Source organism: Pezoporus occidentalis, unplaced genomic scaffold (genome assembly GCF_034315485.1).
Source record: "Pezoporus occidentalis ecotype Australia unplaced genomic scaffold, CSIRO_AGI_Poc_V1 ctg248, whole genome shotgun sequence".
NCBI lineage: Eukaryota > Metazoa > Chordata > Aves > Psittaciformes > Psittacidae > Pezoporus > Pezoporus occidentalis.
Window position 1 is genome coordinate 52455 of NW_026914372.1, and position 27929 is coordinate 80383.

Consider the following 27929-nt stretch of genomic DNA (forward strand, 5'->3'; position numbering starts at 1 on the left):
AAATAAGATTTGAAGAGCCCATTACTTTGAGTCCTTTGCATTATTAAGACAGTAGTATTTTGGTTGGTTTGTAATACCGAAGTAATTTACGAAGTGCCAGGTAAGAATGTGTCTTACTAAACAGGAAAGTCATCTCTGCAGGATTCTCATCTCTGGGTCTTGGCTGGTGTGTCTTAACACTTTTGAAAACTTTAGTGTCCTACAAGGTTAAAACAATCTTTTGAGGCTGGGTAATTGAGAAAAATCTTGATGTTCTTGATTAGAATTTTCTTCTTCACTGATAACTAATCAGGTAAGTCTCATTGCTCTGGTGATGTTCCACCCTGAACTGTGCTTTACAGGGTGCTCTGGAATTATCCCTTGTGGTAACTTATTCTCAGATCCATTTTTCTGTTTATATTCATTCCATACAAATGTTGTGACTTTTGTTGAGATTCCACATTTGTGGGGTAAAAACCTCATGCTTTGCATAGCTTTTAAGGGTAAGGGTTCCTTAAGGCATTAAGGAAACTGTATGTGGTGCTGTAATAGCATCTTTCATTTATAAAGGTTGCCTTAACCAGAAGCTTTTTGAAAAGATTTAGTCCAAAACAGAGCTGAGTACTAGCCTTGGAGGTACAGAAGTTGCATTAGAAGTAAAGCTACTGAGTTCGTCTCTATACTGTACGTACATTTTCCTTTTTCTGACTTCTCAGGTTGGTGACAGTCCTTCAGCACTTATAAAATCAAGCATGTCCTACTTCTTGCCTTTTCTTTTTACTTGGATGTCTCTTACTCTTGTTGGCTAGATTGTCAAAGTGATAGAACGTCAAATGTTTAAAAAATCAGTGCTTATGAAACTTACATTTTGTGTTTTAATTACAACATTGCTGTCTTCGTTTATTCTTCAGAACATCCCAGTAGTAACCAAGAACTCAGAAGTATTGGGGGGAGTTGGTTTATATTGAGTCCTTCAATTATTCAGATTCTAGGATTTTGAACCCTGCCCAAATGATACCTTTCAGGGAAAAAAAATATATAAACCTTTTTTAAAAATAGAAATTGCATATTTGAAGTTATCTGTTACCTGTATCTGTTAGAGTATACTAATGATGCATAACAAATATGAAACTTTTTACTTTTCTCTTACCAGCAGATGGTTATAGCAGTTCAGACTCGTATACTTCAGATCCAGAGCAAATTGGAAGCACTGTAACGCGGCAACGGTCAGTAGAGTAGCAACTGAAAAAAATAAATAAAGCTGGTTAAAGAAGCCTGTTCTGAGCTTCTGTTGTTTGACAACAAGCTTGTAAAATGAGGGCTGAATAGATTCTTAACTTTAACATTCAGGAATCCGGAGGCAGTCTGTTTTCTAATGCATTAATAATGTGTGCTCTTCCTGTTCATCTGTAAAGTAACAGTTAAAAAAAGTGGTCTAAAAAGTTATTTGGGATTGGCCAATCAAATGAAACTCCACATTCAGTCAAAAATCTTGATAAAGACTCTCCCTAAACACAAGGGAATATAAGCACAGGAGATCATGATGTTACTTGAAACCAATTTTTTGTATTTTTAAAATCGTATGAGGCATTAATGGAGAAGGACCTTGTGACTTTGCAGCATACAAGAATAATAAATAAGAAATATCACAGCAGTAACTGAATCTCTTTTAATAATGGACTTTTATTAAATGAAGGGCAGTCACAGGCCCAAGGTAAACTAAGGGATTGGAGGAAGCTATGTAAGCTCATAACCAACAACTGCATCATTTGACATAAGAGAATGTGCTGTACTAGCTGGTGCTAATTGTTCCCACTAATCTGCCTGAATAGGATTAAAAACCAGCTATGCCATTAACCGTCTTACAATCAGTTTCAAAGGTAAGATTCCAAACAAAAATAATTAGGGAGACTTCAATAGCAGAGAAAGATTTGCAGTTGCCTGTCAGTACAGCAGCTTAAAAACTTCTTTCCTCCATTATAATTAATGGCAAATTTGATTCTGTCCTGCTTCTATGTATGTTTTTGCACTACCAACATGTTGGTTTCAACATGTTCTTTTCATCTCTGATTTTTGTGTTAGGTTCTCTTGCTGAACTTGTGTAGATGGGTGGAGCTTTATGATGAGTTGCTGCTTAATGGCACAAGCAGCTTCTGTCCAGATCAGGCAGTTCTGGCAGTGTCCTCCCAGGAAATTTTTCTCCCACTTCATCTTTTACTTCCTACCACTGATATCTCATCAACCGATTGCAGCTTTATTACCATTAGTCCAGAGTACTTTTTTGAATTTTCAGAAACAAAAAACTGACAAGACTATGTCAGATAATAATACTTCAGGAGTGTCCTTAAACCACTTTCTCCCTCCTTTAATCCTACTTGCGCTTTACTAGACTAGGTAGATGGATGACCCTAGGACTCAGTGTAATTAGATTTTCATTTAGTCAGCTGGATATATATGCATTTCATCAGTGTTATATATAGAAGAATTGTCCGTGAGAGTATATTAAGAGAGTAAATTTTTTGCTGTGATAACTCACATTTCTCTCTGGACATATACATTCAGGAATTTCAAGTTCTGTGTGGAACTTGGGTACCTCTTACCTTTCCTAGTTTCGTTTTATGGTAGTTTCAGAAGAACATTGCAGAAGTCAGTTGTAGAAAAGAACTTATCAGTTATTTATGAGTTGAATAATAGAGTAGTTGTATTCCTGTCAGTGATTCAATAATGTCTTACTCGTGTTTGAGTAGTTAGGAAGCTTCTGCAAGCTGTTTTTAAATGGAAGGTGTATACAGTAAATCCCACTTAAAGGACGGGCACTATTTCACCCTTCTATCCTTTTTGTGTGTGTGCTCCATGAACTTACAACAGGTATCCACTAGATGGTGATCCGACCTAGGAAACGAGTAGCAATGCTGCTACCTGGTATATAGATTTGGAAAATTTCAGGCAGAGAATTAAATAGCTATTTGAGATAGTCAGCTCAATATGCATTGAGGCAGGTCCAACAGAAACTTCATATTCTTCAGTGACATTAAACTTAACCTGTTTAAAATCTAATCAGGATGTTGAGTACATCTTCCATACTTTGCAAAATATAGTGACTACCATCTGGATGCAATTACCATATTTAGGATTCTGTGTTCCTGAGCTATTATTGTTTAGGATGTGTGTCAAGCTATTGATTTTCCAGAGATAAGTTACTTGTGATAATATAAGAATAATTAGGATAACAGATTTAAGAAAATGGAAATACAAAAACAATTGTGAAATCAAAGGATGTCAGAAATTTAAAACTGATTTTGTAATCTGCAAAAATCAATGGCAATAAGGCTCTTTTCCATTTGTCAAACTTTTATTTTTTAATTGTGTACTTTGAAAAGCTCTTGAATTTTAGTTCTGTTGTAGCTGCCTAAAATCACTACGGAAACTTCTGTTTTGCAGATCACATTCAGGAACATCTCCAGATAACACTGCACCACCACCACCCCCTCCAAGGCCTCATCCTTCTCATTCTCGATCATCGTCTTTAGATATGAACAGATCCTTTTCAGTTACCCCAGGTAGATACACCCTCTTCCTCTTGTATGTTATTTTTTCAGCATATATATTCCTGAAGCATACTTCTTTTTTTTTTCTCTGAAAAAAGATTGTGTCTTCTGAATGAAAAAGCTGAAAATCTTGTTACTCTTTCTGTTTGTATAAAAGTGTGTGGCCCACTTTGCTTAAACAGATAATTTATAAGTAAATTCTAAATGCTGGCATTGTAGTCCTTTGGGTGAACGTGGGGAGCAAAATCAGGCAGTAACGTTTTGGTGGTACACCTACGTGCAATGAGTTGCATCTGCCAGAATATTCTCAAGTGAAGATATTTTTGTATCAAATGTGTTAGAGAGGGGTATTAAGTATTTTGCCTCAGAGGAAATTATTAATCTTTACTTCTGATTCTGCTTAAGGTTTTTTTATTGTACTTCTGACTTGTCAGTACTTTTAAATCCAGGATCAGAGTATGAGAAAATGTTAAGGTGGTGTATAACGAGGGTAAAGCAGAAAAAGAAAGGACTAAGATCAGCAAAGTATGACCATTTCTGTACTTTGAGGTGGAACAAAGGACAAGATCCATGTTCTGGTTCCTTGTTTTATCTGTTGCAAATTTGAAAGGAGATGCCATTACAGTTACGGTAAATGTGACAGGTTAATATGTAGGCAAAATGCAGAATTTCTTCTGTTGACAAGTCAAAAAAATTAGATAGCACTGTAGCATGAAGAGTAAAATCTTGGCCAAATGTGATGCCTCTTTTACAGGACAGCAACAGGCTGGAGTTGTTGCCTATCCCCCTGCAGTGCCTCCAAGACCACAGCCTTCACAGGTGATGATGTCACTTTTGAAAAAATCATACTCTTAGTGCATCATTTCTATCTAACTCTGAATTTTAACTTATCTCTAACATGAGTAGCATTGCTTGGTATTTTTGAAACCACCAATTTGTGAATGATGGCGAAACCTAGACTAGCCAAATGTTAGCCTCTCCTGAATAAAGAACTGCTTCTGGTAGAACCATGGAAAAGGATTAAATTAGAGAGTGAAAAGGAATGAGTGGCTCTGGAGCTCTGAGTTGTAGGAAAGAAAGTCACACTTTCACATTTCTTTACCTGTCCATGTTTAGCTAGTAGGTGCTAACACAGACTGAGAGCAGTCTTTAAAGTTGCAAAGTAAGTGTTTGTCTTCTGTGGGTCTGGCATAGGGTATAGTTTATTCATAATATGACTGCTCCCTAAAGGAAATATCCCACTTCTTCCTTTGTCAGAGACTTGGTAATCTTTGCAGTCCTGGTTGGTTCAGTTGCAACTGGAGTTGGTTCAGTTGGCTGATTTGGTAGAAGACAAATCTTGCATAAGTTTGGGTTTGGTGTGGTTTTTTTTTTTTTTCCTTTGTCTCAACCAGCTGATTCCTTCAACTGCTCTGCAGATCTGACATTGGACAGATAAAATTGTTTTTCAATTGCTTTGCAGCAGCAGCTACTTCCTAGAATCTGAGTTACCATCAACTGAAGTCAGTCAATGGGCTTCGCTTCCTTTTCTCTTAAAGTTTTCCCTATTTTTATAAACACAGAGTGGTCTCTCTGTGTCTTGGATGAGATGTGCTTTGTCCTACTGACAATGTCACTAAATACTTTTGTCTTTTTGTTGCAGGGTGCAGGTCCTCATGTGCATCGCCCAGTGGATGCTGAAGGCCTAATAGCTCATACCAGTACCTCACCTCAACAAATACCAGAACAGCCAAATTTTGCAGACTTCAGCCAGTTTGAGGCATTTGCTGTTTCAGGTGCAAACAAAGAGGAAGATGGTGAAATTGAAACACACTCAGAAGTCTTGCAGGTGAGCAGAAGTGAAGATCTTGTCAATTGCTTAACACCACCAGCAGTTACGAGAATTTCTTAAAACCTACTTCTGCTGTTTGAACTCAGTAGTTTAGTGTTTTTAATGGTGTCCCAACCTATTGCCAGAAAGCAATTATGTTACACATTGCTACATTTATTTAGTAACTGCCAAATACCTAGACATGTGTTTTTTTTCTTTCAGTTCTTAATTGTAATTCAAGAAATTTTGTAGTTATTAGCATATATGTGCACAAACATCATTGTATTGGTGCATTTAAGATTTTGCAGAGGCAAAACTTTTCGTCTGCTCATTCTTGTCAGCCTTTCAAATGACTTCTAAGTCATAAACTAGTCTGTCTTAATAAATGAGATGACAGTCAGTTATCATTAAGTTCTGCTACAATTCCATTAATTTGTTTTTGTTCAATGCCTTTGGAGAGACGGCTAGCATCCTTCTATAGTAGATCATCAGAGATGTTTACAAAACCTTGTTTCCTACTACAGACACAGGACTTAAAAGTTTGGAAGCCTTGGGGTTATTCCTATTAATGTCATAATAGCATACTACTGTTACACAAGTTACTTCCTATTTTCCTGTTATAATTTGTAGCCTTCACCCAGATTGTAAATTCTCTGGCGCATTTTGGCATCCTCAGTTGCAAAAGTACCTGTGGTGCTTCAAAGTTCTCCCAACTATCAGCAGCATGTTTTTGCTTCCCTTAATCGGGAAGGTCAATGATGTAGAACTGTTTGAGGGCTCTCCATGTACCTCATTGCAAAATCAGCTGCATTAGCTTAAGCTGCCACTGAAAACTGCTGAAGTTAAGCTTGCTGATTGTTTTGCACTGGGGTGGACAGGGAACAGTGGCATTGTGCTCCACTGGAGGGATTAACCTTTGTCGGAAGAGATGGATAATGGTGGTAATGTAGTAGCAGAAACAGCTGTAGCATTTTATCATCAGGCCACAGCCTCTTTTGTTCTCTACAGTGCCTCATAACATTGGGGTTTTGACTTTATTTAGAGTAAAATGCTTGAGAGCAGAGTACTTTCAAATAACCATTGTGTCTCTTTTTCATGACAATTTTATATTCTGTATTGAATCTTCTGTATCAAAAGACAGGTCTGACAGGAAGTACAGCATTTTACTTGTGCCTGTTCTGTAAGCTGCTTCCAGGCCAAACCAGTGTTTGTGACCAAGATAGTTCTAGATGGTTTTACTCTAAAGCATGTATTGTTGTTGTATTCCAGCTTGTCCTTCTAAAGAAGACTTGAATTTTAGGTGTTAACTATATTCATGTATCAGAACACAGCATACTGACTGTTGCTGAATGAAATATTTGTTGAGAAGTAGTTTTCTAAATATAGTGTATATCCCCCTAGGTTGAAAAGCCCTCTGATTCTGCAAGTTCTCTTAGAGGTGCCAAAGCAGATGGAAGAGTTGAAGACAAAGCACCTGCTAATGTCCCCACTAGTGCGGTACGCAAAGTACACTTGGAAGGAGAGTGTAGTTGTCAGATGCATATGAAATTATGTCTGTTTTGATTTGTGACAGCAACTCTGTATGCTTCCACTCGAACCCAGTTTTCTTAGATCCAGTGTGTGCTTGAAATAGGCATGTGTGTGATGAATTTTTGCATCAGATGTTCATGATTACCTTTATTCTTGAGATAGCAGAAAATGAAGATCTTAAGTGTTCAAATTTTTGAAACAGCAAAACTTTTAGTGCAGAAATTGGTTAACAGCAGCTTTTTTTTGTTTGTTTTGTTTTTTGTGTTACCTAATTACTGGGGGGAAGGCCTGTTCTGAGATGGTGTGTATTTACAATTGACTGCTTGCACAGTTTTTTCAGACCATATGAGAATGCAGCTAGATGTCCATCAGAGAATATCAGATGGGTTGTAAATTCAGTTAGCTCAGTAACTGGTTTTAAAAATACATAATGTAAACAAGCTACCAGGTTATAATCCAAGTCTAGTGCAGCTTGTGAGAATTAATAGGCTGTGATTTTTCTCTCTAGGGTAAAGGCACTACCCCACTTGCTCCACCACCAAAGCCTATTCGCAGAAGATTAAAATCAGAGGATGAGCTAAGACCTGAAGCTGAGGAACATACACAGAAAACAGGTGTCATAGCTGCTGTTCTTGCTTCACAGCCATCTATTCCTAGGTAACCCAAGAAGTGTATAAATACATCTGTTACTGGAAACTTTACATTAAAACAGCATACACACTTTCTGTTCCAGGAGCTGCAAACAACTTCAGTGTGTTTGAGTTAGATTATTTACCAGTTTAAAAGTTTTTGGCTTTTAAACAAGATCATCCCAAAGCCTCTATTACTGGGAGACTTTTTAGTGGTCTTGAATTTTGGAGTGTCAACTTTTTAAACTTCTGCAAGTATGTTGGAAATAAGTGGCGGAAGTATTAAGATGTGGTGTTGAATTTCAAATAATGGTTACTATGAACAGTCCAAAATGTGCAGTCTTTGTGTCCTAGCTTGAAAGTGGGACTGTTGTGTTAGTCGCTTTGAGGTAAATGAATGTTGTACAGTGTGTTGTGGCTTTGGAAAATGAATTATGATAAGTTTTTTAAATCTGCTGCTTGTTCTTTCATTGAAATTAAATATGTGTGGTTTCCATGCAGATAAACAATCAAGCCAAGCAGAAAAGGGAAAATAACAGTGTAACAAATTAAAAAAAAAAAAAATAGGAGTTTGCTCATTTAAAAAGGAGGTTATGATAAATTAGATGTTCAACTAAGCTATGAAATTACTTATTACAATGCTTCTATATATTCTCAGATCAGTGGGGAAAGACAAGAAGGCAATTCAGGCATCAATCAGACGTAACAAGGAAACCAACACTGTTTTGGCCAGATTGAATAGTGAACTACAGCAGCAACTAAAGGTAATTCCATAATCTTTGTCTCTTTAAGAGAAGAGCCTGAGAAGGCAAGATGTTAGTGATACATAATAATGGACATTTCTGCAAATCGATATACATACTATACATAGTAGAGGATATCACTATAGAATATTTAGATGATTTTGGAGATCATGGAATATACCTGTAAAATTACAAAGGATGCTTTTGCTACTACAAAACACATTTTTCAGTGTCCTGATTTGCCTTCAGCTACACTAAAAATAAAAAAGCAGAAATGTTAACTTAGTATTAATAATTCAAGGTAGCTGTCGTGGTCATCAGATACTCTAAAAGCAGTATTGAGAAGAGCAGCTTTCCTTCCTTTGTTTCTGAAGGAAAAGCAAACCTTAAGTCTTGGTTACTTTTAAACAAATACAATAATCTGAAATACAAAACTTGCAGCTTAATAACAACAGTCATCTGTTTATCTAGGTCAGCTATTATAATTTAGGATTTATCTGTAGGCACCATTTTAACATCTTTCTCTTGCTATCCTAAGATATCCAGTATTAGTTATGAAATCAGTTAAAAACCTTAAATGTAAACATGAATAAATGTGATACTGCCTAGTCTGAAAGATAAGCCATTTTAAAAATTATCCAGCCTGAATTTAACTTGTTGCTTTTTATGAGAGGCAAAGTATGTAAAATATACAAAGGAGGCAAAAATTGGGGGGAAATGGCAAGTTTCCAGTCCTTTAACTGAGATAAGGGCTTGCCCCTTAATATTTTAAACTTTATTTGAAAATGCTATACTTAGTTTTGCAGCTGGTTACAACTTTGTGGGTTTGGGTTGTTTGAAAGAAATGAAAGAATACTAAATGGCTTCTCCTTTTGAACAAAGTATACACTTTCACTTATGAGTAAGTACCAGCTAGCCAATCTTCTATTCAGATTATGGGAAGAGTTCTTCACATTCTAGAAAATGTTAGTTCTCAGAAGTGAAGCTGATGTTTACCAGTTTTGTTTGTATGAGGAAGTTTTTGAGTGTTCATTCACTGTGGACAGTCAGTAGAAAATCTTTCTTTTGTAGGATGTTCTTGAAGAGAGAATCTCCCTGGAAGTCCAACTGGAACAACTTCGACCTTTCTCTCACCTCTAAGCCTACTGCCATTAACTGTGAATTTACTAATTTTGAAAGGGGTATTGGTTTCAAAGCCTATTTAAAGATCCATGCATCTAGCTCAGTGCACTCTATTCTACATTAAATGTTGTGGTTCTCTTTTGCCAATTTGTCCACTTTTGTATTTAAGTACTTTAATTTCAGTACAGAGAGAAAAAAAAAACTTTTTTCCTTGAATGTGACACTGCCTCTCACATCATTTTCTGTGGGTATCCGTGGTCTCTGTTGGGCTTGAGTTTGCAAAGTTTGTCGCCAAAATTTCCAACTGGAATTTTTTAGTGGTTTCTTTTTTCCTGTTGAAACATCTTTGCAGAAGAGGATTGCTAACCAATTGACTTTAAACTTTAAGCACATAATGTCTTCTTTCACTATGGCATTGATCTTATTGTGCTGGAAAAGAGAGAAACTGTCATTGACCAATGTTACTTCTCAAGCTGCCTTTCACAATTGGAAAGTTGTTCACAATTCTAGAAAGCCTGCCTCTTTGCAATAAACCAGCTTTTTCAGGTTGAGAGGATTATTGCAGGCTGTTTGCCACATCATCTGGATTTTATTTTGTTTTGTTGCATACACTATAAAGTATGTAACCACAGATTGCCAGGTGTTCATGTTTTATCCATTCATGATCCTAACTCAGCCGCATGCATATGAAGATTTATGGTACAATTGGTAATCTGTCAAACAGACCTTTTTCAGCCCTCCCTTTTGTGAAAAGAGTTGGGTGTAAATCCCCAACATATTAATTACACATTACCTAAGCACCACCTGTAATTGCATGTTTCACACATTACCTTTTAATAACAGATCACATCCACCAGTCTTCACTATAACAAATTGTACTGTCAAGTAACGTGTCAATACCTCTATGAACTTCTAATTCCCAGCAAAAAATAAAACAGAAAATGAACAGTTTGCTTCTTAGGAATTCTGGGGTACCTTCTGTCATCTTGTTTCCAGGCCTTATTTCTCTGGCATATAGACAGGCTTCACTATTAACAGTTCCCTGAGTGTATCCTGCTATTCAGGTTGATGTACTGTATTAGGATTTGTTGTATATTGTACGATACACACCTTTTGATCTCATATGTAAATTTGCATTAATTGCTGACTAACAGCAAATATTCTATTTAATGGCTTCTTCTGGCTGTGGGATCATAGATGTTTAACTGCATGGATGTATCTCTGCAGAATCAGAACTAGCAATTGTGTGATTTTTACACCAATAAAACAGCACAATATTTTAATTTTGTTGATTCATCTTTATCTGGGAATTGAAATTCATTCAAATATGGGGGGGGGGGGGTCATTTCTGGTCTAAAGGTAATTTTTTGTAGTTTTGTGGCCTGTACAAGAAAGAGTTGATCCATAATCCCTTGATTTTTTTCTTCCCTCATTTTTTAGCTGTTGATAGAAATGATTGAATTCTCTTGGTAATCTGTGGCTATATTCCTTTTGTATCCTCTTATGAGCAAATTTAATACGGTTGTTACTTCTAAAAACTAAATGCCACCATTGACTTGGGTCAAAGTAATGTGTAGTTCTTTAGTTTTCATTTCTGTTTTCATATCCTTGAGCATACCTTTGAAAATTCAAGCAAAATTATCTCCTGTTAGCAGTCCTTATCCTCACTGTCTCACTTCTGTATTTAAGTGAAATTTTCTTAACATCTGCTTCCCTTCCAGAAAGATAGCTCAAGTTAGATTTTTTCTGCTGGATATGCTGTTTGTTACAGTGAAAAAGAAGTATGTGTCTTTATTGTTAGAATTTACTGACTGAATAATTATGCTTACTTTTATTGCTATAACTATTCCGACATTTTTTTCAAATGTTATGTACATTTTGCAGACAGCTTATGTATATAGTCCAAAGCAAGATTCCCTGGAATGAGAGAAACAGACGCCAAAGCTGCATGAAAGATGGTACTTTCTTTTTGCATGTAAGGGGATTAAGAAATGATAGCTAAATATGTGTAAAGGTTGCATATAAATTACATTCCAACTATGTAGATAATCTGCAAAGCTTTGACTTGGAAAATATATATGTATATATACATATATATATTAAAAAAAAAACCAAAACCTACAGAAAACAAAAAAAAAAACAAATGAAAAAAACCCAAAACACAAAAAAAGACACAAAACTGAAAAACCTTGAAGTTGATGGACTAATGATTTGTATTAAACTGCCAAGTAGCAAGAACAGTGTTTAAAAAAAGTGGGAAAGTGTGGGTCACTTAATGAAGTTGGACTGTTGATTTCCAACCAACTGTATCTTGTCCATAGTTTGAAGTCAAAAATACATTTTTAAAATAGTACTATTTTCATATTAATACTTAAGTATTAAGCCTATAACAGCAGGATTCTTAAATCAGAACTTCACATTTTAAACTTAAATGTAAAAAGCCTTTTACATTCAAATGTGACATGTACATACAAATTTCTGTAACATCCTGCTTTCTCATAGAATAACATGAATATTTTTTGTATCTTGCCAACAACTCTGTTAAGAATTTTGTGGATTACTTTTAATGCATCATTCAGTACATTTTTAACCAGTTTTTCGTGATCAGAAGAGCTTCTAACTGAAAAGCTGTGTCTTAAGAACATCACTGCCAACGATGTTCAGAAGTTACCTCACTTAGTAATGTAAACAAACTTTAATCCCTTATAAAATAATTTTCCTATAGTCTGTGTTTGATCTTGATCCAGCTACTTAATGTATTCTTTTTTAATGAACTTAGACTGTAAGCTCTTTGGAGCAAGGAGTTACATACCATACCAGGGATGTGCTGTCTACATTGCAATTATAAACGTAGACTACTAAATAGTATGGACTGTGATTAATGTACATAGCCAGGAAGGATGGATGGATGGATGGATGGACAGCAACATGCATTTCTGAAACACCTGAAAAATGTTTTTCTTTGGACTCTGTGATGGGAAGAGTGTTTTCTCTTTGATTTGTGTTTCCTTTGTTTCTCCTACTAATGTGCCTCTTTCTTCATTCTACCTGGTTTGGAGTTGCTTTCTTCTCCATTCATTGCCTGTCTTTGGACAGCAGAGCAGATTTCCAAAACACAAAGGTAAAAAGCTGAAAAGCTAATTTTTTGAGCAGTATTTCAAGCCTGCCCAGTGTAAGCTAGCGTTTTCAGGGTTTTTTTTGCATTTCACATGCCCCTCATTTTACGTGCAATTGTACAGTACATGAACAAGAGGATCTCTTATTACTGGAAATGTCTTATGTGGGATAAACAAAGTTGAGGTTATAAAAACTTAAAACTAAGGAAAATAAATTTGCAGGATTGTTTCTTGTGTGAGATGTCTCTGTCCCTTATGGATGGGCTGTGCTTTGTTTCTGCTCTGCATTTAGGGCAAAAGTGAGTTAACTCTCAAGGCTTCAGCTGTGCATGGAGTTTGTCTCTAAATACAACTGTACAGATGACCTAATCTGAATCACTTTTTCCTAAAAGGAAAAAAAAAACAAAAAAAAACCCCACTGTTTCCTGACTCATTCTAGCCTTAGTTGCTAGTAGAATGTATTTTCATGGAATGGTGACATTTTACAACAAAAACATCTTTCTCCCAAGTGAGTAATAACAATGCAATTCTTACACAAGTTATTTTTCAGTCTTGCACAGAGTATTTCAAACATATTTGCATGCTTAAGTTGCTTAAATACTTTATAAAGCAGTTCATGTGCAGTTGAGCATTTATACTCCCCAGAGTTCCATTTTCTGGACAACTTAATTTCATAAGCAAAATTCTAGCCTGTTTTGCCATGCACATTTCTGTACTAGTCATTTATAATACAGCTCTCTAGAATAAAGCACATGATAACTAAGGACTTGGTTCTCTAATAGCAAAAAAAACCCACCTATTTTAAATGTTGTGTTCTCTTAATAGTCTTTGAAACCAACCATTGTTGGCTGTATAGAAACAATGTTATAAATGCCTATATATACTAATAACCAAATGAGATTATACAGCCTAGTCCTGATAAACAGTACTCATCAAAGTACAGTTTTATTTTTACTTCCCCCCACAGGAGTCTGAATTAATTGCTTTTCAAAAATCAATTCTGTGTATGGGGGGAGGGTTTAGTACTGTGTAATTCCCTTTCAGTTTGTTGTTTGTTTGTTTTTGTTTTGTTTGTTTGGGGTTTTTAATTGACAGGTTTTAGAGGTGCAACTCCTGGTTTAAAGCCAGATTGTACACTAATTGTACCTGGTTGTACATGTTACTGTATTCCAAAATGATTTTTACAGTACTTTTTTCCAGCTTACTGATACATAGGTATTCAGTGTCTTGCATTTAAGTTATTGTCAGAAACAGCCCTTGTTTCATTATAATACTTGGATTCAGAATCGTAACACTACAAAGTGCTAAATTTGTGATCTCACAGCTTAAGAGAGTGCTACCTGTCACATGTTGACTGCATATACTGTAGCGTAGAAAGCTAGGTAAATTTTCCTCCATTTCTGTTAGAGTATGTTCTTGTCACTTCCATTCTTACAGACATGAGGAATGCATCTAATCTGGAAGGAGTTGAAATTCCTCTGTCATTTTGACTGGTCTTGATTATGAGCAATCTAAGAAATGAATGTCAGAAATAATGAAAGCAATTTTAAACTGATGTTCAATGGCATATTGATGGAAAAAAAAAATGTAGTAGTATTGCTGTTGAACCTTACATGTTTGTTTCCCTGCCTCCTGCTTATAGGATACATCCTACTCTACAACACATGTAAACTCTTCGGTATACCCCATAATAGCATGAATGGTGGCTTTTGCTTTCTGTTCTCTAACTTCAGAGGTCCAACTGTATTTCTCTGTTCGGCTCAAATAAGATTGCATTTAAACTGACAGAAGTCCATGGAGTGGAACAGGTTAACTTTGAATCAGTTCACTTGTGAATCAGTGTGTTCTGCAAGGAGCCTGTTGTCTTTAGTATCCATCCAAAAGGCAAATAAGGCAGACTAGTATTTGAAAGAACAGCTGCCTATTGAGAGAGGAGGCAATGTCCCCCTGACATTCAGCTGGGGGAGCAGGGTGTGGAATAAGCATTACAACAGTTGCCGTGAACTGAAAACACTTGTCTGTGTGAACACTTAAGGGCTTCTAAGGGTCTAGCACATATGATTGGCTGTGTCAGACTTGGCAAAGAGGTATGTATAGTGAGTGCTTCAGCAATATGTGATTTCTCATCAGAAGTCAAAGGAATTGCTTTGGGAACACCTGCAGTGTCTTAGGAGTGTGTTTCATTCAACTGCATTGGAATTCAGCACACTGTACAAAGTGCTGTTATGCCTTATTTTGCAGGTCTTCTTTAACACATACAAAGCTTGAGTTCAGTTGTAGTATGAAAATACAGTATGTATTTCAAGAAAAATATTATGGAGGGAATTTATAGGAAGTTGTAATTCAGTGTATTCTATCAGAAAACGCAGATGTGATGTGCCTCCAACTTTTTCTGTTAGGTATCCCTGCCTTTGGAAGTAGAGTGCTGCGATTTACAACAATCCCTTCTAGAGCTTCAATCCCATTGTCTTTCACTGCTGTCATGGAGGAGCTGAGTCACCTACTTTCTGATCAGAAGGAACCGAGAGGTCATAGAAGAATAGTAAGTCCTTTTGCTGTAGAAGGGTACTTAAAAGTACCTGCCTGCACTTTGGAGATAAAGGAGTTGAAGCAAGAAGATTCCTGTGGAAAAGCAGCATTAATTCAAATGCCATTTTATCAAAATTGAGAGTCTGGTCATTCTGATGGATTTTATGGTTTCTCCCAAATTCTTTCCACAGGTGGCCTCACCAAGAAAAACACTAAGACTGGTAATATTTTAAACTTTACAGGACAAAAATTTCAAATGTTGTTTTGTGACTGCTTTTTTATCCTTTCTTCCAAGAGCCTTTTCAATGGAATCCTTTGACACTTTAAAGCTTCCTTTTTTGTAAATAGCTGTGAATGTGCAATAGAAGGAAGACACTTTTTCCACCTGTGGAAAGAAAACCCTATGTATTGGTTTAAGTGGGGTTGCATTTCAACTGTCAAAACTCAAGACTGTCCTGATGTGAATTAATACAAACTGAGAACTGCCAAAAATTGAATTGAAAATAGATGATATTGATCATTCTCAAGCTACAGTTTTGGGTTTAAAATTTTGATCAAGATGGCGATATGATGTATTATTTGATTTTCATGGCCTCACACTTTAAAACCAACGGTAAGGATAAGGTTAAAATGGCTTGAGAATAAAAAAAAACTTTTTTTAATTGTAAAACAGAAGGGCGGTGGCCTTATAATTTAAGCTGTTCTGCAGTTACTCAGATACAGTTACCCATTTAATGCAAAGGTCCTGGGAAGCTCTTGTGTTCTTTGCTAAGTAAATACAGGGCAACCTGTCAAATCAACAACTTAAAACTTGAGTTTAAAACTGTATCAGCAGCCCTGGCCATCAGTAAAACCTTATTAAAACATTTTTAGATTTTGTTCTAGGATAGAGCAGAAGTTGTACTGAAAATGTGGCGTCAGTGGTGTTGAAAGGAAGCTGTGTTTTCAGTTTTCCTGCACGGAGCAGGGACCTTTCACTCTGAGACTGAACTCCTGGTGCTGTTAACTTAGTAGTGTTATATTTCCGTAGTGTTAGGGGCTAAGAGCTCAAGTGCAGTACCCCACCTCAAGCTTCACTTCATTATGATGATGGTTTAAACAACAAAATGATTTCCCCCTTCCCCCCCCCCCCCGTACACCTATAGATGCTTTTTCCTTTGTCCAGAGGATAAGAACAGAGCATTATTTGTTGTTAAAAGTACACAGACCAAAATTATGTATTCCTTGAGGCATTCAGCTCTGAATACTGCTTACAAATTCCAATATAAAAGTGGTCTCTAGACACCTGTGTAGCAAAAAGCAGCACTTGCTACAGAAATACTGGCATGTGCATTTCTATATTTTCCTGGTTGTTTTCATCTCCTAGCATTTATGTAGTAAGTTGTAGCTTAAAAATGTATGGAATATTTTCACTGCTTCCAGGCTGTACCTCATGATTTACACATTATTACCCTGTGGTTAGTCCTGTGATTCAGAGGTACCTTATTATGTGATACGTTTAAGAATTAAATAGAAACCGTTTTGCATTTGAGTAAGAAATACATTGTTTGCATTAGGCTTTTAAAATTGTTCATTGGTCTAGGTACTGTAGTTTGTGTCAGCTTTTTTGACTGGCAGAAGTCTTAAATGGGTGTTACAATGATTCTGGCTATAATGATTCTGGTAAAAGCTTTTCAAGCAAGTATTAAGGATGCAGTCAAACTCTACTGCAGTAACAGACTCCTGAGAAAATGCTTCTGAAGGCTTTGCATCCCCAACCTATGGCATTCAACCGTAGGTGTCTGAATTCATCCTACAGGACAGACTGTGAGAAGCAAATTTGGCTCATGTAACTTCATGCCCTCTTCTCTTACAAGAGTCCAAGGCCATCTGTGCGTGTGGCACTGCTCCCATCTGAGCTGTGTCTTTCTGACAGAGGTGTGTGCGTAATTTAAGAATGTACAGTGAGCCATGAAACATTGATTTGACATAAAACAGACACTGAAGCTGCACCCAAGGAACTGACAGGTAGGTGGGTTAACCAGCTCTAGCCTCTGGGTGCATGTTACACTGACAGGAGAGCAGAATACCTGAAGGCATGGACCATCACACGCCACACAGTGATAATGTCTGAGGTCTGTATATGTAACTGTGTAGTGGTGGAAAAAACAAATACTAATTGGTTTTCTTTATTATCCAACAATAAGGTGAATGCTTTATCCACAGATGAGTCAGCATAATGCTTGGTTGGATTAATCATGCAGTCTTTATCCCAGTACTGTACATAGGTAGTGACTCCTACGTGGTGTTTATGTTGAGTTCACAAACCTGAGCTGTGCTCATCCACTTCATCTGTTTGCATGTATTCAGAGTGGTTGATGAGGTTTTAATAACTTGCAGGTTCCTAGTCAAAACTGAAAGGAAATCAGGTAAGTTGTAAGAAAGAGCTAAGCTAATGACACTATTCTTTTCAATAAAGGTTCCCTGTTAACAGACTCTTTATTTTGGGACTTTGAAAATAGTAAAAAATGGACAGTGCAACATCTGTTTTATAAACTTTGGTTTGGGTCAAAATTCAAATTCAAGCTAAAAATTATCAAAACTAAACTGACTCTAAAGAGAGACAACTAGCATTATAGGGATCTGCACTTATTCCAGACTCAGACCTGCTTATAGCAATCATAAAGTACACTGTTATTACAAGAAATTAGTATTTGTTGAATTAAAAGGGGTTGACCTTCATTCCTTAGTAAGTGTTATGTAAAATGTCACTGTTTGTCAGAACCTAGCTGGGAAGGATCATTAGGAGAAGTATTAATTTAAAACTGATTTTCTTTGCTGAAGGTCATAAACTGCAGCTTTCATTTTTATTGTTCTTTGGAATCCAGACATCATGCACTTAGTCTGAGAACCAGACAATCAATCAAAGGCTATGCCTGGAAGTATGCCATTCACTGGGAGCAGACACGTCTTTTTGAATGTTTGACCATGTTGGTAGTTCTAAAGGGAAAAATCCCCATTTGTTTGCATAGGAATTCAGGCTCAGTTGTACTCTTGGCCTTTTGTACACAGAAATGGTGAGAACGGACAGTTAAGAATCCTTTGCGCTTTTCTTGTCTCCCAGCTTGGCGGCATAAGCTCTGGTGCTTCTCTGACTGGAGGGTTGATCTTTACATTTGATCAGTCTTTTATAGACTGACCTTCTGAACAGAAAAAAAAGACTAAGCAACAGCAGGCAGTCTCTGCAAGTAGCTTCTGTGTTCAGCAGCTACTTATCACAAGACACATGGCTAATATGGGTTCTGGTCTAGGGAGAAGAGGAGGAATGGGTTGGTATCAGTGCCAGGGAAAGTCACTTGCACCAGTTTTGGCTGACCAAGTTCAATTAACCCCTCACCTAAAGTCTGTTCCAACCTAAAGCTCTTGCTCCGTGTCATTCATGACCTCCCATCAGCAGGCAGGCCCTCAGCCATGTCTGGGAAAGCAGGGACTTGGCATACATGTCATGTTCCCACTATCAAATGCTTTATGCTAGTTGGTGCTTTGGGCAATCAACTGCGGATTTGATGTGTACTCATTCATATTCTAGATGTTTCTTACAGTAAGTGAAGAGGGCTGTGATGAAGCCCATGTCTTGTGATGACGACAGCAAGACGCACAAGCATAGCTCACTGACAGTGAATTTAATTACTTGTAATTAAAAAGGAATGAATTTCCACTATTGCTGGCTAAAACCTGTTCTGTGTTAGTAATCCCAAACAGTCTCTGAACTCAGCATTTGCATATGGACAGAAACAGTTCCTGTATGTGACCTATGACATGAAGTGCTGGATTTGATTGCATGAGGAGTGATGAAATGTGAGTACATTTGTAAAGAACGTGCAGTAAGCCCTGCCTGGTGGCTGAATTTGATACACATCCTCTGTGCTCAGAGGCCCTGTGATAGATGAGCTCCTTTCTAGAAACAAACTCTCCTCCAGCACCCGTGACACCTGCAATAGCTGTAGTGGTCAAGGAAGCGAATACTTGAGGAAATGATCCACTTAAAAACAGGACATCTGATTTCTTATCAGAAACTTGAGACTTCATGTGGAAAAAGCATTCCCATGTCTGCTCCTGTCCTAGGGCATGCGTTGGGTTTTACTGCCTTTTATGGGAAGTGTGTCATCCCCTTCATTTTTTGTGGGAAAGGCTAGAGCAGAACTGCAGAAATCATAAACCTGTGTTTGAAGAAATACCAGTTTTCTGTCTGCTTTGGGGAGGAGAGTGAGGTTGCATTTTTCTGTAGTGAATAGAACCAAAATTAAAAATACAATGTTTCAAGAGTTGAAGCAGATGAAAAATGCAAAGCATCATAAGCTGATGCTTCAAAATCCATGTATATACTGTGTTAAAGGTGAAGCACCTGGAACCACAACATAACCCTGACAAACTGGGATCAGTAGGGATACAGAATAGGCATTAACAAAATATGAAGAATGTGATGGAGTTGTGAAGTCTCAATATGTTGCAGATTATTTATAAGGCTCTAACTAAAGTCTAGCAAATACTTTCTATTGATTTAATTCTGACTGAACTAAATTTACAGGTCATGATCCAAATTTAACCAGGCTACTTTTTAACCCACACTCTCATGCTTTTGCTCGTTGTGCCTTTGTGTTAACAGTTGTAGAACTCAACCTACCAAAAACTAACAGTAGGCAGCAGGTCTTCATACAAAATAAGTCTGGAACCAAAGGCATAGTTTGATGTACCAGGATACAAATGTTGAATCTAAAACCTGCTTGATTTTACCCTACTACAGGATTTTTTTTCTTTGTGAACACAATGAAAATACCAATACCAGGCTGCTTATAAGACAGGCGTGACTACAAAATTGCTTATACTGGATTTATTTACTGTTTACCCAATTTTGGAATTTTACAATCCTTCCTCAAGCTAGCACAGATGCTAGTTGTAATCTAGTGACATTCAATAATTATTCACAGTAATGGAAAATAAACTCTGCAACCATTAAGACCATAAAATAACTCAGACCTTCTTAACACAGCCAAACAAATAGCAGCTTCTCTAAATGAAACATTGTCTATTTAAAATGTATTACTTAATTAACAATAAATAAATCTGTGCCATCACTGATCAACAGAACACTAGTGTGCAGACTGTCTACATACTGATCAGACAGGCAACATCATTGTTACCTTGATAAAAAAATGGGGAAATGGTAATGAACTTATATACATATATCACTTTCAACCATATGAACAACACTGAGCAGAAAAAATGTACTTCCACATTTGCCCAGTTTTTCTATTAAATAAAGCAATAATAAAAAGCAGAGTATTGCAATCATCTGTTTAAAACTCTAGATACTGAGTACTGGCATAATGCAGTGCTCAAAAAGGAATGTGCAAAAAGAAACACCTGGATTTGCACTTTGATTCTTCAGTGTGTAAAATTAAAACCAAGTACATACAAACCCACAACTGTTCCAGATTCCACTGCCAGGGAGGGGTGAAAACCCAACAAAAGAAAAGCATCTGACAAAGCTGTTTTTTCAGCCTGTGGCACCATTTGGAATATCTTGAGCATCTGCTAAATGTAGTTTTTGGCTGAATCAGCCATTAAGGAATAAAAATTTCGTATCTAGATAAGGTATAAACAAGATAGCAATGTTACACAAAACTCTGCTCACTCCTGTGACAGGTATGCGTCAGTCCAATAACTTCAGTTCCTTTGTGTCCTATGCTAGTTACCAGCCACCATATTAATCTTTCTCAGTGAGATGTAACCATTACATACCTCCAGATTTAGTTGGCAGATCAAGGGGGATGGCAGATTATTTTTATCACTATTACGTGATATTACTTGTGTTCTTTATAAGGCCTAGCCTTAAACAGCTTTCCACAGAGAATGTATATACCAGAGCCGTATCTTCAGTCCCACCTTCCTCAATGCATATGAAGTATGTAAGCCATCAGAAATAAGTAGACCACAGTATAAACTGAATGCAACACGCCTCAGCTCTGTTCTTATCAAAAAGATGGTGTAAAAGACAAGCTAAGGACATTCAGCTTTATCTTCTTCTGGGTGGGCTTATCCAATTACCAAAGCTCTGCTGAAGTATTTGACTCAACCATAGTCTGACCCTAGAAATAATTAATTAGGTCAGTACACAATGCACAGTAAAATCAGTGATAAATAGCTACACATACTTCTACAAAAAAATAAAAAGCAATAGGACTCGGGATGCTTCTGTGTACTATAGGGGGAAGATTGCTGTGTATGTTCGTTCCAGGATATCTCAGCTAGACACATATAGAAAGATTGTGCTTCTGACAGACTCTGCCACTGACTATCAATGCATTGTCTGAAGTGGTACACACTAGCTAAGTAAATCACCATATGAAAAAACAGCCTGTAATTAAGAGTGTTAAGATCCAGCTATTTATGCAGAATCACCCAAAATCCATGAGGTATTACAGTACCATCTTAAAGGATGTTATTGAGTGTTTTGCTTCCTGATAAAGACACTATTTACTGAGGAAATACACTGTAATTCAGTTATAGTACACAGTAATTATAATGCAAAATAGACATCTAAGGAAAGGATACATAGATGAATTCAGTTCTTCTAGCTGCAATATAAATATAGAAATTATCAGTAACGGCATTTCAGTTAGTCAAATAAATGCTGATATGGTGAAATAATTACATTAAACCAGTGAAGAAAATCACTAGTAGTTTGGGCTAAAATGTGTAATTTTATTACTAAAAGCAATGCAAACCTGCACTGAATGCTACACCAGAGCTAAGTCCCAAATTAGGTTTCAATCTGCTGATCTCAGGAAATTTAAAGAAATTTAAACACAGAAAGGAGAAACTTAAAGTGTAGAATTTTTGCTATGTGTGGTCTTCCACACATTATTTTATATATATTCTATATATAGTTTTTATTTATAAATATTTTATGTATTTTATAAATATACACTTTATATATATATATATAAAATTATAATTAGGAGGCTGGGCCACAGGGAAAACAGTTGTAGTTCCCAGATACATGGGCTGCCTCTAAACATGCCTGCAACCTCAGACAATTTACAGCTAGACTGCTCCACTCACTCAAACAAGCAGCAGCCTATAAAAACAGAACAGGGTACCATGTTTCCTCAAAACTAAGATGAGGGTAAGACTCACATCTTGGCTCATTACAGAGCTATAACCTCCTCAGCTGTACATCACTGCCCACCCAATAGTGTTGTTTCCCTGAGCTGAGTGCTGTGGGCAAAGTTCCATGCTTTCTGCCTACCCAGTACTTACATCTGACAGCAGCCTATCCAGGTTGGAGTCACTGGCTAGTTTTCTTTTATCTTCAGGGAGTTCTTCCAGCTCCCCATAGAGCTCCAGGTTGAGGCGAGCAAGTTTCTCCTGCATACTCCGCACATGCTCCATCTGCTCTATGGAACATTCATTTCCTAAAAGGATGAGCAATAGCTTTTGATAAAGAAACCCAAGAGAGAATGAAGGTGCAAAAGTGTGGCTTCTTACATCACAGAAGAGGAATTTAACATCAAATTTACAAGTTAATTTGCTTTCTCAGTGATTTCTCCCCATTTCACTGCTGAAGTTTGTCATCTCTCTGGTTCTGAGATAACTACTGAATGTACTAACTGGGTTTTAAAAAATATGGTTTTTCTCTACTTCTGAATTTCTGTCCAAATTAGGAAGGACCTGGATTTTAACTTTGAATATAATCACAATAAATGTCCCTTCTAATTTTGCTTAATCTTGGGGTTTGTTCCTTGTCATTGATGCCTTATATAACTCTTCTGAGGTGCTCTTGTAAAAATCACTGTGGAACTAACATGGCATGCCAACCTAACACTAAACTTGCAAAAGCGCATACGCATCTTTCTACTTAGTAAAGAGAAAAGAAGGAGACAGAAGAGCATCATGGTTTTTCTGAACCCTCCATCAACTGTGAAGTAGTAAGAAGCTAAGTCAGAAGAGCAAGCTGGGTAAAATGCAACTTGCATTGGATTCCATAAAAGTTGTTACCAATAGTGTAAAGCGTTAATATGTTATGTAAGTGTTATCAGGTGCTAAATACAGTTACTTTTTATTATTCTTACACTTTCAAAAATAAATGGTTTTAAACTTGCTATCTTAAATCCATAAGCCAAGGTATTGCCTTTGGAAAGCCATCCTGGAAGGAACAATGAAATGGCATTTGAATAATCTCACACCAAAGACAACCCTACAATAGGACTATAACTTAAAAATGCAGTAAGATCTATTAATTATAGAATCATAGAATCACAGAACTGTTTGGGTTGGAAAGGACCTTAAGATCATCTAGTTCCAACCCCCCCATGCCATTGGCAGGAACACCTCCCACCAGACCAGACCATGTAACCCAAGGCTCTGTCCAACCTGAACAAGGATGGGGCATTTAGCACTTCTCTGGGCAACCTGTTCCAGTGCCTCACCAACCTCACAGTAAAGAACTTCTTCCTTGTATCTTATAATATATCCTTATGTCTTCCTTATATCTTATACCTGAACTTCCCCTGTTTCAGTTTACACCCATTATCCCTTGTCCTATTGCTACAGTCCCTGATGAAGAATCCCTCCCCAGCACCCTTGTAGGCCCCCTTCAGATACTAGAAGGCTGTTAAATTTCATTTCATATGGTGGAGTCCACTATGTTAAAGTGGCAGCCTGTCTGTACAGTAGCACACTTGCTTGCAAATGTTACCATCATATAGGTATAAAAACATACAAACATTGCACACAGACAGCTCAGACACTTACCAAATGCTTGAAGTTTGCCAGAGTGGAAATCATTCAGGAGACTCAGAAGTCCCCTTTCCATTTCCTGGACATCAGATACATCTGTGAGAAAAGAATGCTGGATCGGTGCTGCCTGTGCCCCTTTTGATTCGCCTCCCGGAGGTTTGGCTTTCTCTTTTATTACTCTGGAAAAATATAAACAAGCCAAAAAGATTACTTCCTGCTTTCACTTTCCCTGAGAATCTGAATGCAAGATAAGTGTACATCTGGGTTTTGATAATGAAATGGAAAATAAGTACTACATGTTTCAATTACTCCATTTAAATTAAAAATACAGATCACCTGTTTGCCTGAAGACTAAAGAACAACATTGCTATCTTGACAGTTTGGTACTGCAGAATGAAAAATTCCAACAACCTGCTTTCTTACTAATAAATAGTGTGAAACATCAGTGGAGAACATGTATGTTATGGCCACCTTAATACGCTAAAGAGGACCAGTAGTGACACATGGTGCATGGGGTATTATCTACATAAAAATCAACCCAAAAAAGGCATCTGCAAACTCTCTTCAAGTCAGAGGGAAAAACCCTCAGCAAGCATATGCCCCTGTTCTCACAAGCACCTATAGACTGCACCCAGCGTGGAAAACAACTTGCTATAATCTATACCAGAAGGTGACCTCGTCTCCAGATAAATTTTCCTAGTTCCCATCCATATTAACATGTAATTGATATGGAAGCTAAACACAGAGTTACAGCTGGACAGACAGACATATGGCATCCTAACCTAATATAATTCAGGTAAGGGGCTGTTTTCACCCCTGATCTGCCCATCCATGCATGCAAGCAGCCTTTCTCATATGGGCATGGCTGCTTCTGCAGCCTTACAGTAAGTCTTTTCAGAACTGGACTCAGAAATTTTGAGACTAAAAGTTAAAATTTAGAATACTATGGGATATTAAATAAAATCCCAGACTTAATAAAGAAGCTTTATTTAATTAGTGAAGATACTAGGGTTTACAGCATACTAAGCCCCACCCTTCCCTTGAACTCTTCCAAGCTCTGCAAGTCATAAATTCTTTCCTATGGGAAGTAATAATTCTTTTTCCAGCCTAACAGTTTCTGTGATCTATAAACATGATATAGACTTTGTAGTCTATATGCTGGAACAACTAATAGTCCAACAATTATCGTACCTGGTTCAGCTCAGAGCAATGTGTCTCAATTTAGGTTTAACTTTGGCTATTTCTACTTCAATTTCAGACATCAAGTAAGATTTGTATGCCATGGGCAGGATCACCTCACACTAAACCATCTCACCCAAGGCTTCATCCAACCTGGCCTTGAACACCACCAGGGACGGAGCATTCACAACTTACTTGGGCAACCCATTCCATTGCCTCACCACCCTAACAGGAAAAAATTTCCTCCTTATATCCAATCTAAACTTCCCCTGCTTAAGTTTTAACCCGTTACCCCTTGTCCTACCACTACAGTCTCTAATGAAGAGTCCCTCCCCAGCCATCCTGCCAGTTCTTTATCCACCGAGTGGTCCACCTATCAAATTGATGTCTCTCCAATTCAGAGACAAAGATGTCGTGTGGGACAGTGTCCAACGCTTTGCAGAAGTCCAGGTTGATGACATCAACTGCTCTACCCCTGTCCATCAGTTCTATTAAAGTCTTGCAGATCAGGTGAAAACTAATTAAATACTCCCACTCTGCTATCGTAACAGCAGTTCATCTTCACCTTGTTCTGTCCATTCCTGCTTGGAAAGTTCAAGGAATTGTCTGTACTAGCACAGCTTGGTAAACTTGACTTAATAATTGGGCAGAATTTCCCTTCCCAAAACTTAAAGTGAAAAGGACCTTTTCTTCTCTAGCCAGTATTGTGGACTGCATGAAATTACTTTCTAGTACATTCTATAATAGCATTGAGACTTAACTGTACAGTCAGCTGCAGTAACCACCAATTTATAGCACAATAAGTTTTCCCTGAAAAACAGCAGACTTTACATTGCAGAAATTCATTATTCATCAGGCCAATATCAGATCCTTCACACAGACTATCTGTACTCATGATGATAGTGCAATATTTAATCTTCAGCTAATAGAGGACAGTAAACTCAGCTGCCTCTCTCTAGCGAACATTTCACTTTAAAATTCCTCTTCACTCATTTATCTATTATCTGCCATGGACAAGAAGTGTGTTTTCTAACATTAAGGAAAATCAACATTCTCAAACTCAAGCACAAACTATTCCAAGAAGGTTCTTTTTTAAGAACTGAAAGTCTCTCTCTGCACACAAGTGTGGCCTGGGAACTACTGCTGCCCCTGCTGATAGGTCCCCAAGCAAACAAACACCAGGAAACTCCACTTCTAGCACATCCTGTTCAATTCACATCCTTCATTTCCTGCCCTACTCATCAGTCCCACCCTTGCAGTCATGTGGTATTTGTTCTTCACAGCTGCACATATGGAGCTCTGCCATCTCCCACACAATGCCCACATTTGCCATATTTGATCACCCAGCTCTTGTCTTTCACCAGTCCCATCAGGCCATCATCTCTTCAGTTAAACTGCATCAGTATGAGTCTGCAGCACTGTGTAATAAAAGCTTACAAGAGGAGTGTTGAGCACCTTCCTTTTCTGTAAAATAACCATTCTGTTGCATTAAACACAAACTGCTTTGCTAAAAAAGACACGTCATCAAAGAGTTTCACAAGTCTGAAGCTTACCCTTTACATTCTGCCCCAGCCAGACTAAACACCCTTTCATCTGTCTGAATAGGGACAGGTTTCTGGCTTCCAACTTCCACTGAGCTTGCAAGATGCTCCCAAGCTTACCGTTTTAACTTTGTTTTTTGTACCGCCGGCTGTGGTGCAGGATTTGAAAAGGCTGTGCTTTTACTGACTGGCACTGAGTTTTTCTTGGAGTTTGCAACCTGAGGAGGGTGACTGGTAGATGATTTGGGGCTCCTCCTCTTGATCTTCCTTTCTTCCATTGTTTCCAGTTTACTGCATCTAAACTAATCTCTTGTCCTTCAAACGGAAAGGAAAAAAAAAAAGGAAACATCAATTAAAACTGGCACTTACAATAAAAGCAAGGGAAAAAACAGGTCACAGTGCATGGAAATACAGCTTTATAGTTTCTTCAAAGATGAGCAGTCACTCATGTATTTAAACAAGAGAAACCAGTTTTCAGAAGCTGCCCAGGCCTGCCTGATTTGCAAAACAGGCAAGAATTCAAATCGTTACACTACCTTCAGCCGACAGGTACCTCAAAAAGATCTCAAGCTTTCCATCCCATGGATTACTGCTAGAAAGCACCGTGACTAGTCAAGTCCACGATAGCCAACACGGGAAACGACGGTGGCATAAGGATGCTGTGATTCACCTCACCAACCAACCTCCGCTAAAGGGAGAGCCAACAGCTTTCTCACCACTCAGCTGGTGCCCGGTTACCGCCGCTATTACACACGCATGTGGGCGGGACAGGTACTGCCCGGTAACACACGCGCTATCATACCTGCCATTATGGGTTCTAACTCATGATCTCCCCACCTGGGGACGCGCCTCCTCCGAGATCCCCCACTGCAGGAGGCGGCAGCGGGTGCCGTGAAGGGGGCACGGCGCTGTACATCACACCAAGGGCCGCCCGCCGCCTGTGGCGCAGGCCGCCCTCAGCGCTCACCGCCATTTTCCCGGCACGGAGGGTCGGGACGCCACCGGTCACCCCAACGCCCCGGGATTTACAACCACCGCCCCCCGCCACACGTTAAACGCCCGGCGAGGCGCACACCCCGCCCCCTGCACTGCCCTGCCCAGCCCCGCCCCCCGCCCGCGCGTGGACGTCCCCCCCTTCCCCCAAGTCTCGCCGGCTCTCACCCCCCCACACACGGAAGCGGCGGGCTCCAGTCACATGACCTCAGTCAGGGGCGGAGCGGCCCCGGCTGCCGCCCTGCGAGAGGCATTGTGGGAGTCCCGCCCCCTGGCGGCGGCGGCCGGGCTCGCCGTGCGGGCAGAGCGACTACCCTTCCCAGGATGCCCCGCAGCACGCTCTGCGCATGCGTAAGAGGAGCTCCTTTTCCTGCCCCTCCCGGCGTGAGCAGCCGTTAACGGCCGAAAGGGGCGGGGCCGCGCTGACGA

The 27929-nt window shown here is 38.3% G+C and overlaps 2 protein-coding genes across 18 annotated transcripts in view; one reads left to right on the plus strand and one right to left on the minus strand.

Annotated features, from left to right (window-relative positions):
• REPS1 (RALBP1 associated Eps domain containing 1) overlaps nt 1-10644 on the plus strand; it is a 62992-nt gene extending 52348 nt beyond the window's left edge. For 8 of the 13 annotated variants that reach the window (XM_062622779.1, XM_062622778.1, XM_062622782.1 and 5 more), the window contains 8 exons: nt 1133-1205; nt 3421-3539; nt 4282-4346; nt 5170-5355; nt 6739-6834; nt 7376-7524; nt 8155-8260; nt 9311-10644. In XM_062622779.1, coding sequence (XP_062478763.1) covers nt 1133-1205; nt 3421-3539; nt 4282-4346; nt 5170-5355; nt 6739-6834; nt 7376-7524; nt 8155-8260; nt 9311-9379 — 863 coding nt within the window. In that variant the 3' untranslated portion in view covers nt 9380-10644. The remainder of the gene's footprint in view (nt 1-1132; nt 1206-3420; nt 3540-4281; nt 4347-5169; nt 5356-6738; nt 6835-7375; nt 7525-8154; nt 8261-9310) is intronic. The other 5 variants (XM_062622783.1, XM_062622787.1, XM_062622784.1 and 2 more) reach the window with 4 other exon arrangements.
• CCDC28A (coiled-coil domain containing 28A) lies at nt 1192-27763 on the minus strand. 5 transcript variants are annotated; one of them, XM_062622792.1, is made up of 6 exons: nt 27681-27763; nt 26628-26822; nt 23803-23966; nt 22309-22463; nt 21601-21623; nt 19862-20597 (listed from the first exon to the last, which is right to left on the minus strand). In XM_062622792.1, exons 2-6 carry the CDS (start codon nt 26783-26785, stop codon nt 20543-20545), a joined length of 555 nt encoding a protein of 184 aa, XP_062478776.1. In that variant the 5' UTR covers nt 26786-26822; nt 27681-27763; the 3' UTR covers nt 19862-20542. The 5 variants fall into 5 exon arrangements, with proteins under 5 accessions (XP_062478778.1, XP_062478776.1, XP_062478777.1 ...); XM_062622793.1 differs by lacking the exon at nt 27681-27763 and adding an exon at nt 27044-27508 and having other exon boundaries at nt 19862-19957; XM_062622791.1 differs by lacking the exon at nt 27681-27763 and adding an exon at nt 27061-27503.
• Between the last annotated feature and the right edge of the window lie 166 nt (nt 27764-27929).

What these genes read in the sequence shown, in the direction of transcription:
- CCDC28A (XM_062622792.1), bottom strand. Translation starts at nt 26,785, where the DNA reads ATGGAAGAAAGGAAGATCAAGAGGAGGAGCCCCAAATCATCTACCAGT. An exon ending in CAAAAAACAAAGTTAAAACG is followed by an intron (nt 23,967 to 26,627) that starts GTAAGCTTGGGA and finishes ATATTTTTCCAG; the next exon opens with AGTAATAAAAGAGAAAGCCA. An exon ending in GAAGAACTGAATTCATCTAT is followed by an intron (nt 20,598 to 21,600) that starts GTATCCTTTCCT and finishes TGGCTGATTCAG; the next exon opens with CCAAAAACTACATTTAGCAG.